Consider the following 13,435-nt stretch of genomic DNA (forward strand, 5'->3'; position numbering starts at 1 on the left):
AAACAACTTAGATTTTTTAAAAATAATAATAAAACTGTTATAAAATATTTTACATACATTACAAATTAAAAAAAAAAAAAAAGAAAATGCCCACTTAAATAAAACATTTTTTAAATTATTTGTTGAAAAATAAATGTGCTTTTGAAACATTGTTAGGCTTTAGTTAATTACTTATTTAAAATAATAAAGTTGTATTGACTAATGGTCAAATGGTTTTAATGTAAGATTTTTATTTATTTATTATTATTTTCCTTTCTGAAAATGAAAAAGAATAAAGATTTAAATGTTTAAAAATAATACTCACTATCAAACAAATTATGAAACGAACATGTATTGAAGGGATTTTTAAAAATATATATACAGTAGGGAACCAATTATCCGGAACGATCGGGACCATCGCTAGAAAAAGCCGTTTTTTTATTGTTAAACCCAACTAAAAAAAATATTTGCTAATAATCTTAAAAAGAAGAAAAAACGATAATGTAATACACTAATGATTATTTCCAAAATGACTGTAAGGTAAACATCTTTCAAAAAAGAAAGAAAAATCCTAAAATTTTATGAGGAAAAAAAAAAACATTTGAAAAAAATGGGGGGGAAATGTATCGAATTTCGTTCCGGTTTTTTTGTTTTCCGGTTTTCTGAATTCCAGATAACGAGTTCTGTACTGTATATATATTCTATATTTAAGAGCACTATTATTAAATTACTGAAAAGCGTTAAAACATTGCTTAACTTATTACTTAATTTTAAAAAATTTAGTCATTTTAAATAACAACCAAATTAAAAAAAAAAAGAAAGAACGCTAACTCTGTTTCAATTTCCTCAAAAATAAAAGCAAATTAATTAAATGTAGGCTTTGTTCTAATTTTTTTAAACTAAAAGCGACTGAAGATTTATTGGTTTAAAAACTAATCAAATTATTATATTTAAAAAACTAAACTCAATGGCGCGACAGCCCATAGAGGGCCAAGGCCTACTGTGTCCATCTCAGTTTTCTTAACCTTGGGCTCTGGAGTGCAACGTGAATTAAATAAATTTTTAAAAAAATTTACTTTCTATGATAAAATATAAATTACTTAAATACAAAATATATAAAATATTAAACTGTATCACTTTAAAAAAAAATCAATAAAGAATCTTTTTTTTTAATTCACGATTTCGTTTCAGTAATATATTAAGTTCAGAACGAAAATTTAAGATAACAGCGATTGAGCAACGATCGCCAAGTAACAGTGGGTCTGCTGAAAATAATTGACAACGTTAAATCCAAACAGAAAAAAAAGTGACGAAATAATGCGCAATGATCGCTAAGTAGCAAAAGTCTCACTGAAAAAATTTTTTTTGAAATGTTATATCAAGTCGAAATAAAACGCACAGCGAACGAAAGGTAAGTCCCGCTGAAAATAATCTTCAAGAAACGTAAAATCCCGAGGTCAAAAATGGCGCATAAGGAAACTATGCATCGCGTTCTATATTTCAACGCTGATCCTCACTCTTCGTTATTCAATATCATGAACCGAACATCATCTTCGTAGCTAAAAATGTAATCAACATCTTCGCAGCTAGACGAAATCAAAATAGTCTACGTCAGAGTGGTGATAGCGTTAGCATAGGCAAGAATCCTAGCACGTTAAACCGCGAGCGTCTTAGATCAGATTCCTGATGCATTGCCTAAAATAAAAGTAATTATATCGGCCTGCCGATATGTGCATTAAGTCGATAAATCGCGATGCATCGATTTAAAAATGTCTAAGAGTAGCGCTCTTTAAAATTGCCGCATCATAACAAAAACAAGAGCTTTTTTTAAAAAATAAAAAAAAATGGGAAAGCCAAACGAAATAAAAACAAAAAAATCTTTCTCAATTTTTATAAGAAAAATTTAACGTTGAAAAATACACTTTAAGTGTTTCCCATCGCCGGATTTTTAGAAAAAATGACGAAAAAGAAGCTCTTTAAAATATGCTATCAAAATAAATAAAAAAAACACAATTAATCAAAAAAGCAAAAGAGAAACAGAAAATTTTCCTAAATTCTTAAGACAAAACTTGCAACGTACAAATTCAATTTTCTATTTTACCGGTTATCTATTTATCTGATAACTTTAAAAGAAAAAGTGGAGATAAAATATATAAGAAACGCTGTTAAATTGCCGCGCTATGAAATAAAAAAACCCAACAAAAGTGAAAACAGAAAGCAAACATTTCACTCTTTTTTAAAAAAAAAGTGTCGATGAGAAAACGACGAAAATGACTTTCCTGATTAAAATTATACTTCGCCGAATATTCGTAATATCCCTAATATTAAAAAAATGGAGTCACTTATAAATTCAATTTCAGAAGAAAATCTGATACAATGAAAAAAATCCACTTTGCCTTGCGACGATCACTAGATGCTGATCCATTCCTTATATTTTTTATCAAGTGTCCATAAATTATTAAAAACACACTTTCCTGGCATTTCTAACAATTTCACATTTGAAGGAAGTATCAAAGCTACCACGTGTGCTTTCAGAAGAATTAAATTTCTCGAAACCTATGGATGTAGAAGGTCAATGCAGGTCCTCAGCTGATAAAGTACCTCTAAGTACTGTCTAAAAATAAGTCAAGACCTCTACCCACCTGCAGTATCACGCTCCCCTCTCCCCACATTAAATTTTTTTCTTTCAGAGTGATCCAGAAAAAAATATTTTAATGAAAAAATTAATAAAAGAAAAAAAAACAATAAGGACGTGTTTTTTTCCTCTTGCTTGTAACCCCTACCCTCACACACATTCAAAATATTCTACCCTCAATGCAGGGTCTCATTCTAGGCGAAAGACGTACTTTTTAATTGTGGATATTTTCCTAAGATAAAAAAATTGTTCCAACCAACTAGTGATACTAGAAATTAAGGACTTTTAAGGACGGTGAATCAAAATTAAGTACTTTTAAGGGCCCTTAATTTTCAAAATAAAAACTAAGCAGTTTCTAAGGACTTTTAAGGACCGTGGGAACCCTGTACTATAACTTCATTTCTAAAAATCAGAAATCAAAAAGGTTTTGGAACTATAATAAACGGAAATCCAAACATAAATAGTAAAAAAAAAGAAAATTTTGCCAGAATTGCAGAGTTTTACCCAGTCGGGTACTTAGTTGTTGTAGCAATTTGCAGGATACCAACATAGATTCACCGATATACAATTGGTAATAGTTTCAGTAATTCCTGTACTGAAGTGAAAAAAAGAAACATTTTTAAAAAAACTCAAGGTTCTAAACATGAAAAATTCAATAAATAAGTAGTAGCAAAATACGAGGATTCTCTTATGAAAAACAGCATAGTGATGAGGGGGGGGGGAGATTGACATATTTGAATTCCATGGCTATTAGGATTCCAGTACAGATTTGCCTAAAACAAAGAATAAGAGTACTTTTTACATCATTTGTAAATGTACAATGTATTCAGTGGCAACAGGACAAGAAAATCTATTTCAATTTATTAACTCGGGATTAAAAATTCCATTTCACTCTTCTTTCATAGAAAATCATTGAAACGTCCTCACATTAGTAGAATAAAAATGTAAAACTACCAACTAGAAAAATCTCTCCAGTATTTAAAAGTTTTATTAAATAATTCACCATTCGGAAAAAAATCCCATTATTTTCTGTTGAAACTTGCATACAGAAATTAATAGGATTTTTTTCTCTTCCGAACAGTGAATTATTTCATCTGAAAATCTACCTATATTTAAAGGTTTGCGATTTTAAAACTTGTATTTTCTGAAAGATTTTTCTGCAGGCCTACTTCAGATATTCAAATAGAAACTGGATATTGTCTACTGTTAACATAATTCAGTAAATGTGAAACCTATGAATACCCATTATAAAATAAATGCAATAACACTTTGTGATGAGAAAAATTGATAAAACAATTTTATACACATTTCAAATTCTATACATTCAGAAATTCATGTCGTTTATGATACAAAATGAAAAGATGAGAACATTAAACAAGGAGCTTCTCAATTTCCCTCTGTAATACTTGTATCTGCGGTTTTAACTGTGATCCTTCATTTGCAGTGATAGAACAAGCAATAACAGGTCTTGAAACTCCACAAGCACGTCCAAGAGCTAAAATGTAAAAATACTTAAGAATATTTAATGGAATACAGGAATAATATTTTTTTTTTGAAATCTAAAAAAGAAAAAAAAAATATTTTAATAGAAACAATCACTGCTATCACTATATTTTAAAATTACACTTTTCAATATTGCTTGGAATGTCTGGGGAGATAGTATTCTCAGGCATGAGAGCGGGAAAAAATATTGACTTTAAACCTTGAAAAAATATATAAAACAGAATTAAATACTATTCATCTCAAAACGATAACATTAAAATTATTTACTTATTTCAAGTTTTTTTTAGTACATGCGCATGACGACAGACTAATAAACTGTTACTTACACCAAAGATTCTTTATTAAAGCCGAACAAAAAGCTAAAAGTGAACTATAAGCAGTTATTAACATGCACAAGAGAACTATCATTTCAACATTATTGCTCAGACTAGTAATGTATCAATAGGAATTAATGTAGAAATTTTATGTCTTCATAAAAAAGAAGTATTCCAAAAAATTAAAGTTACAATTAATAGGAATTAAACCAAATTGAAAGTAAACTGATCATTGATGCAAAAATCCGTGCAAAGTAAATGCAGGTTTTTTCCATCAAAAAGTCCTTCGCGAAGGCAAATGTCTCCCATTACTTGATCCAGGGATTGCCCTATCTTCTGGATTGGATACAAAATTACAAGGATACGAAGTTAAACATCAGCAGTCGCAAACCCCCCCAAAATTGGGTTGCCTGTTCAACCATGGTTATAAATTAATACAGAGGTATGTTACTCTTATCTTCTACATTAATTTTAAAAAAAAATTTTCTTTGAATTAAAAAAATTTTTTTCTCTGAATTTTAAAAAAGGTTTTAAGTTATGAATTCAGAACATTTTGTTAAATACTATAGATGATACTCATTTATAAGAGTCGCACAACTGAATATGAAGCTTAAAATATTAATGACGTGTAGCCTTTTTAAAAATGGTACTGAAAATCAGCAGTTTATAAATCAGTAGACCAAGATAATTCTTAGATCTTATTTTACAACCCTTGTGAAAAACAAAGTTAAAAAAAAAAACTATGCTCATAATGGATATCAAATTAAAGTTCAAAAAATTTGTACATTTTTATAAAGTTGTTTCATTAGAATTTTTTACTAACCCAAAATAATTGGAAAATTAAATGAAAGAAAGAAAAAAACATTTCATTTAAAGTTGTTTAAGATAAAAACAAATATTTATACAAAAAATTAAAATAAAAGGGTTCCCAGATTTCTCTACATTATATGTTTTCTTGAAATTAATTTTAAAACAGTGATATAAAAACAAAAGAGGATAATTATAACATGTATAATTATTATACAACACCAGTAAATAAAGTATAATTCACACCAAATAAAATAAAATATCTTACCATGCTTTGACTTTACAAATACATATGGCACATTCTGAAAAAAAAAAGGAAATAATAAGCCATGAAATAAATATGGAAATGAAACATACAAGTGCCAAGTCATTACAAAAAACTTAAAATATATCCCATTATTGATAAGGCCATTCATGAGTTTATATACTAGCAATATCCTTGTATTTTTAATAATGAAATTGATATCAAAACTACAGCTACAATTTTACCAATAAAATTTGTGTTAATGATTCAAACCAGTAAAGTTATTAAAATCATTAATCAAGATAAGTTTAATTTTGTCATTTGAACAAAGCCAGACTGCTTGAGTAAGAGGAAATACTACATTACACGAATAATTTGCTTACTATTAAATAAATTATAAACTGAACTGAAATATGAAAATATATTTACCTTGTCTTCACAAAGCAGTGGCAGGTGCAACAATATTTCAAGAGGTTTAGCATCTGCAGCCAATACAATTACCTCAGCTAATCCCCGGTTAAGGGTCTTAGTAGCTAAAAAATGTAATTAAAAAAAGTGTATAATTAATAGAAATTTATTTAAGCACCTATAAAAGCATTCAATTATCTATTCCTGGCATCAAATATGGACAAAAAGATCTTAAGACATACACAATGGTTGATATGACTTGATTAAGTGTTTCATTTGCTTGAGAAATGGGAAATAATAGTAGACATATTTCAGAACGCTAAAAAATAAGCACCCATTTTCAAGACTTGCCAGGTGTGAATGAGAAGAAACAAAAGTGATTTGAAACATTAAACGTAAGACTGGCAATGAAAAATGGAAAAATAAGGTTGAGAAAATTAGAAAAATCAAGTGAGGAAAAAAAGACGAAAAACAGAACTAGAAGCACAGTAGTATTTTTCACTTTTTTCTTTCTCTCAACTACTGTGGTTTACCTCAAAGTCAGCGAAACTTGATTTGCATCCTTGAGATACATGAAATTCCGTAAAAATAACTTGCTTTACTCCTAGATTTTAAACCGGGAAGGATGGTATGAAAAACCTGGAATACCATCACTCGTGACTTACAATAGGTAACTTTTCTGCATTCCTATCTTACAATAGGCATTTTCTAAACAATTCCGAAACACAATTTTTTTTTTTTTTTTTACCCAATCTAATATACCAGTGTTTTTATCATAGAAAAAAAAGGGGTGAGCATTTCTCACCCTTTCTCAAAAAAAGGGTGAGATTTCAAACAGTTAAGTGAGATTTTTAAAAACTAAAAACACAGACTTGAAAAAAAAATTTTTTCTTTAATTATATTATAATACATTTATACAGTCTTCTATTTTTTAAAGCATTGAACATTTTTGCTGTATCATCATAGAAGATTTTGCTTTTGCAAGGTATTTGTTCATCTTACATTAGTGCATAAAAAATTCGAACATCTTACATGAATAAACCTTACCTTCGGTAAACACGTGGTTGCAGAGAAATGTGTTCTGAAAGGGGTTCCGTGGTTCAGAGGGGTAGTGTTTTGTTGTTCGAAAAGGTTCTGAGCAATACTGGTAAATAGGGAAGCTATATAACGGGGCAGGTGTTGAAAATAATGAAAGATCCAAGAAAAGTGAAACGGATTTTATTCTAAATGGCGTAATGCGAAGCTTTTTCCAAAATGTGAGAAATTCGCGAATTTTGAAATTGATTAATAGATATGCGAATTTCTCGTGTTAATAATTTTTTAATGTGAGAAAAGAAAAATTCGAGATTCTCGCACTGTTGTGAAAACACTGTATACAGACATCAAGGTTCCTACACAGATTTTTCTGATAACCTAATTGATGCCACAGTTATTGAAGGCGCTTTTAATTGAATATTTCTTACAAAGCTGACTTCGAAATCATTAAAAGCAAATCTTCAAAATCATTAACATTGTTTGCCTCAATACTTTTAAAATGCGTTTTGTGAAAAATCTTCTTCAATGTGCAAAAAACTTCATCGTTCAAGAGATTCATCAAAAAATTAATCTTTTGTGGGGGGAAAAAATCTCACTACCTCATAAAAATAGAATTTTTTTAAAGCCTGTCTCCATTTTTTTTAAATTTTGAAATTTTCTGAGAGTAGCATTGCGTCTTCATTCTGCATGACAGGTGAAAAAAGTAAATATTTAAATTTTTTGAAATTTGCTACGCTATTCGGAACACAAATGAAACTGACAATTATTATTTTATATTGCGACATATACACTGAATACAGAGGCTTTAAAATACAAAAAAGGAAGAGAGTGATAATCAAAACTTAACCAACCCTACAAATAAATCTGAAAATAAATTACTATTATAACTTAACATTAATATAATAAATAATTGCAACGAGCTTAAAAACAGAAATTTTACAGTTTTGTTGTAGTCACTGTTGCTCAAAAGTAAGAGTGTAATCATGCTGCAGCAAAATGATAAAACAGTACATTATATTACAATCAGGGTTGGGTTTTTGCCGTCAAAAACTGGTTTTTGACACGACAGTGGAAAAACCGTGTTTTAACCGGTAAAAACTGTCAAAAACCTACTGTTTTCTTTTATTTATGGCATATAGCGGACAATATATTATTTTCACATAATTGCCTTTATAAATTAATGTTGTAAATGATTGCTATTGATTTTGCAACTATATACAGGTATTCTTATAGAAGGATAAACATTCATACAGAAATATTGTAATATACTTATTGAAAATAGTGATACTTACTTTTATCATTATAACTTGATTTGCAAAGGATTCAAAATTTTGCACTTTTTAATTGTTAGAAATAAACAAACAAACAAAAAAGCTTGGAACTATTAATAAATTCAGGAATTAAATTAAAGATTTAAAATTTGGCATTTCTTAAATATTAGAAATAAGCTAAACAAAACTTCTAACTACTAACAAACTCTATGTCAAGAATTACTGCTATTTTGTCAAGTGAAAAGCTTTTATTCAGTTGAAAAATCACATTAAACAAAACTTAATTACAAACAAAATTATATGTTCAGTAGTCGGGGTCACTGTGCCGAATCATACGATAGTAAGTGACTAATTTTGAGAAATTTTCATTGCCCAGTCGATTTCTGAGTTTAGTATGGATGAGTCCGAAGTTCGAGAATAATGATAACAAAAGGTTAGTGCAATGTTGCAAGGAAACTCTAAAAGGATTTCCCAGGCTTTTTCATGTCTCATTTCTGTGTAAAATATTGAAAACAAAAATGATAAGAAAAAGTTTATTTTATGAGGCTTTCTTTTTATGTTTTTATGTGTACATGTGTTTCTCAAAGCAAGATTTTATGAATGAAAGTAATCAATCTTGACATTCTTCAGTAATGTAATATGCCAAACAAAATGATGCTTGGAAATGTTGAAAATTTTGATTGGTATCCTAATATTTTACTTCAAATAGTATGTTTTGATATAATCATGTTGGGGAAAATGCAGGAATCTGTTTTTAAATATCTTTTAGCAACTTTGTTTTAAATTTTATTGCCAAAAACAATGAATTAATTTTAAATTATAAGCAGTTAAACTCAAATAAAAATACAGTTTTATCCAAACTATGGGTTTTTGACATGACGGTAAAAACCATGGTAATAACCGTCATGTGTCAAAAACTTGCCAACCCTGATTACAATACAATTAAAATTAATGGGAAGATTTCAGTAGCTATGGGTACTAATTCCAAAAACGCCATTTTACTTAAGCAACAACCAGAGAACAATACAGGTAAACTCATAAAAACCGTTTCCACCTTGGGTTATTATATTTGGCACAAAAAGATGAAGGTACGAAATAATCCTTAATTATCTAAGTTATTATTATTTTTTAGTTTAAAAACATGCAAATTAAATAACAAATCACTATTTATTATACAAAAGTTTATATACCTTCATTGGCACCCTTTTTTAACTGCTTGTAATTAGCAGTTTGCTGAACCAAATTCAGTATCTTAGTCGTTAGAGCAGCATCAGCTAAGGGATAAGCTTTTGGATTTACTTCTTCTGTCTAAAGGAAATACGTTTAAATTAAATAAAACACAGTGGATAATTATATCATTTTTACTATAATATTATTAAAAATGGGAAATTATTTCAATTTCTTGTGATATACTAAGAAACATTTAATAGTTTAATGCAACATGAAAAAATTTCACACATATAGCGACAATACCTTAAATGGCCGATTCTCCAACTTTACTTACACAAACAAATTAAGAAATAGACAACCTACTAAGGGTAAAGCTATTTAATGGCTTTGTGAAAACACTCAGTGGAAAAGTGAACTATTTAATTCATTTAAATGAGAAAAACATAGCATGGAGCCCAGGAAACTCCAAATTTATAGAAAATAGCTTAAAGGTTTGGCTAACCCTAATAATAAATATAACTTGTGTAATATAATAACTAACAAGAAAATAAATGAATTGCTTTTGTAATTAGGAATTAAACTGATTACGGGTTGACATTGTTAGTTTAAATCGAAATCGCAAAAACAATAAGTGTTGAATTAATTTGTAAAATTGTTAAGAGTTTAACATATATTAAATATTAGATAACATACAACAAATTTGCAACATTGTTCAGCACTATAAAACTTATACATATATAAATAGGAATGGATTAAAATAAATATATGCGTAATTCAATAGATAAAAAAATTAAGGTAACAAAATAGAAAGATAATTTTGAGATTTAATTACACAATCTACTGAAAAAAATTTATGTGAGAAAATTTTAAACGCGCGAAACGCAGACAACGTGTTTTGCCGGCATTTTTCAAGATTTTAAAATAAAATCGAAAATATACGAAAAAAATATATAAGAGATAATACCAACCATCGTAACAATAAATTTTTATGACTTATTCAAACTGAAATGATAATTTCTGGCAATTACGAATTACCACGTTTTTACAAATTCACACAAATTACCGCAAAACGAATCAATAAACAACAATAATGTCCAGGAAATGTTTGTTGCCAACAATGGTATAGAAAAGACAAAATACTTAAAGCCGCGATAGCAATGCGCTAAATGACGTTTTAAGGAGTATTTTCACTGCATACAATTTCCGGCATATGCAATTATTGGAGACCGAAATGAGCTGCCGGTGGCGTAGAGCAGAACTCTCTACCTTGGCAAACAATGATATAAGACGGCATTCCCAAAAGAGCAGAAAATCAGGGTCATTAATCGTGGTTGCCGGGAGAAAAGTGTTGCACCAAACAGTCTCCTCAATTCTGCTTTTAACATGTAAAGTCTATGGCGGGCTTCTCACACTTTGAACCGATTTTTCTTGTTTAAGAATCGGAGTAATCAATTTAAAAAAAATACTAATAATTTTTTCAATCTTTCCTATCCACGAAAATGTGGGTCAAATTTTTTGATCTTTATTACTTTTTGCAATATTGGCTTTGAAACTCAAGTCACTTTCTACCTTTGGCTAAGGGAGGGAAGCAACTTTCTCCCCCAAGCTCATACGACTGCGGTTTCACCGTGACTAATCTTCTCTGTTGGGGGTCTTCCTCCCTCTCTCTCTGAAATACTTTTACTCTGTTCACATTCTTTTGGAAATCTTTTTCTCACACTGCCCTTTCGAAGAACTGGTACGGGGACGGCGTTTTAAAAATCGATAGCTTACTTTTCATTTATAAGCTTATAATGTATTATGAAAAATATATTCGCTGTTAATTCGTTCCTTTCGTATAAATTTTATTTATTTAGAAGTAATATTTTTCTTGCATTTTACTAATTTTGAGAGTAGAATTTATTTTTTAAATATATTATCTCCCTCCCCCTTTTTTTGTAATTTTTTTCTTCTTCTTGTTTTTTAAAGATATTTTAGAATCAAAATATTTAGCTTTTGAAATAGTGAGTTTAATTAAATCAAGATAATGACGTAAAGATCTTCCACTATACTATAAAGTCGAAACTATAAAGACCAATATACAATATGAAAAAAACCTAATCTTTTCTTTTCCTTTTTTTTAAAAAAAAAATCTGTGGTACACTCATTTGTCGTCTTAAAAAACATTTACATTAAATATAAACGTAAAGTGGTGCAATTTTTCCATCTTATAAATAGTTTTAACTACTCTAATGGCTGGGATAATTTGTTTTTCCGCGGTAAAAAAAAATAAAGTAAAATAAGCTAGTACTCAAGAACGCACATCCTCCAACCATGACCAAGCACTTAGCCCTGTATTGTGAAATTTCTATTCAATTCAGTAAACGAAGAAAAATATGAACATATGTATATGTAAGGTGTTAAGTAATAAAATCCTTTATTGAATTTTTAGAAATTTTTTAAAAAAATGAAGTAAAAGAACATTAGTGGACACATATAATATTTACGGGAGAAAAATACAAACGATATCAAAATACAATGAATCACTGCTGAAGAAGGTAAGACTGAAAATATTAAAACCAGTTTGATTGCCAGGGGAAATAGAAAGAATGCGAACTGTGATTATTATAAACACCACGAAATTTCATCGTGATAATTTAAAAATTAAGTTGTAATATTTAGAGTTAAGCTTCTCTTTGTTACATCAGGCAATCAAATTCGTTTTGATGTTTTCAGTCCTGATCCCTTTGTTGTATTTCACTAGATTTTGAAACTATTGCTTTTTTTTTTTTTTTTATTATTGCTTGAACATTAATTTGTCATTCCAAATGTATACTTTTTAACACTTTTTTTTTGCAAGATTCCAAAAATATATATTAAGGGTAGTAATTATGCAATCACTTAAGTATTTAATAGCGAGAAATTTTTCAAATTCACATTAAAAGTGTATAATATAATTTTTCTTCACATTTTTTCGTTCTTTTACATTGGTAGAATAAAGTATGTGAGCAATGTGTTATTTTAATTTCTCTTCCATGCCCCTTATTAGCCATTCCCAGAGAAGTGTTTTCTGAGAAAAAATTTTTGCACTGCAAACAATGACGGAATTAACTTTAATTAATCTAATTATAGTTTATTAAAATATTAGAAAGCTAAATTTAAGAAAGCAAAATTTAAAAAAGTGAAGTTTTAAATAAAGTTAAATTGAAAATTTGAAAGTTAAATATAATAAAGGATATTAATATAAGAAAGTCCAATTTTTTTATTACAGGAATTTACAGTCCTTGTTGTAGAAAAATTTTTTTGCTCAGCCCTTCGTCAAAATGTTATAAACTTTAGGACATGCAGAAAAGTGTTCTTCAAAAATTGAAAAAAAATTTAAAATGATGTGGAATTAAAATTTCCGTATAAAAATTAAATTATTGCGTGTGATGTGTATTTGGTAGAACATTTATTAAAATGATTTTAATACTCTTGTTTTAACGCTCCACATGTTGGTATCAAACTTTGGACTAAATATTCTTACAGATAGGAATGCTTTTTTGTAATTTTTTTTTATAAATGTCGTGAAACTGCCGACCCAATTACGAATATTAATGCTTAACTTCGTAGTCTTTTTATTTTGAATCCAATCCAAATGACAAGGGAATTTTTCGATCAAGTATTGGGAGAAAATTTACCTTCGTGAAAGACTTTTTGAAGGAAACTAACCCGCATTTGGGTTACAAGGAGAGGAAAAACACGAAAACCTCCCAATGTTAGATAGGAATTCGCATCGACCAGTCATGACTGGGATTCTATCCCGGTTCACCACATTGGAAGTTAGGTATGTTTCAATAGATTTCATTTCTTTAAAATGATATGAAAAAAAAAGCTTTAAATAGGTTATTTTTATTTAATATATTCCTTGAAATAACATGGAAAAAAATAAGCGAAACATAGGATAAATAAAAATGATATTAAAACTATGTGTGTCTCAAAAGTTGAAGACACTACTATTTGTGCTTATTCTCCATTTCAAAATTAACTCCTATTTCAGCTAGTATATAATAAGTTATTTAAGGTATCAATGGGCACAACCACTCACAAG

General features: G+C 28.7%; 1 protein-coding gene across 1 annotated transcript; it reads right to left on the minus strand.

Annotated features, from left to right (window-relative positions):
• Positions 1 to 3,882: 3,882 nt before the first annotated feature.
• On the minus strand, positions 3,883 to 10,522 carry hoip (NHP2-like protein 1 hoip). Its single transcript, XM_016060351.4, has 5 exons — positions 10,335 to 10,522; positions 9,387 to 9,504; positions 5,912 to 6,015; positions 5,507 to 5,540; positions 3,883 to 4,109 (listed from the first exon to the last, which is right to left on the minus strand). Exons 1-5 carry the CDS (start codon positions 10,335 to 10,337, stop codon positions 3,985 to 3,987), a joined length of 384 nt encoding a protein of 127 aa, XP_015915837.1. The 5' UTR covers positions 10,338 to 10,522; the 3' UTR covers positions 3,883 to 3,984.
• Positions 10,523 to 13,435: the final 2,913 nt, after the last annotated feature.

Source organism: Parasteatoda tepidariorum, chromosome 9 (assembly GCF_982258835.1).
Source record: "Parasteatoda tepidariorum strain Cologne lab strain chromosome 9, Ptep-v5.0, whole genome shotgun sequence".
In the NCBI taxonomy this organism is placed as follows: Eukaryota; Metazoa; Arthropoda; class Arachnida; order Araneae; family Theridiidae; genus Parasteatoda; species Parasteatoda tepidariorum.

Excerpts from the sequence above, each read along its gene's own strand:
- hoip (XM_016060351.4), bottom strand. Across the intron at positions 5,541-5,911 it reads CACTGCTTTGTGAAGACAAG|AATGTGCCATATGTATTTGT; the intron begins GTAAATATATTT and ends TTTTTTTTTCAG. Across the intron at positions 4,110-5,506 it reads ATTTGTAAAGTCAAAGCATG|CTCTTGGACGTGCTTGTGGA; the intron begins GTAAGATATTTT and ends TTTACATTTTAG.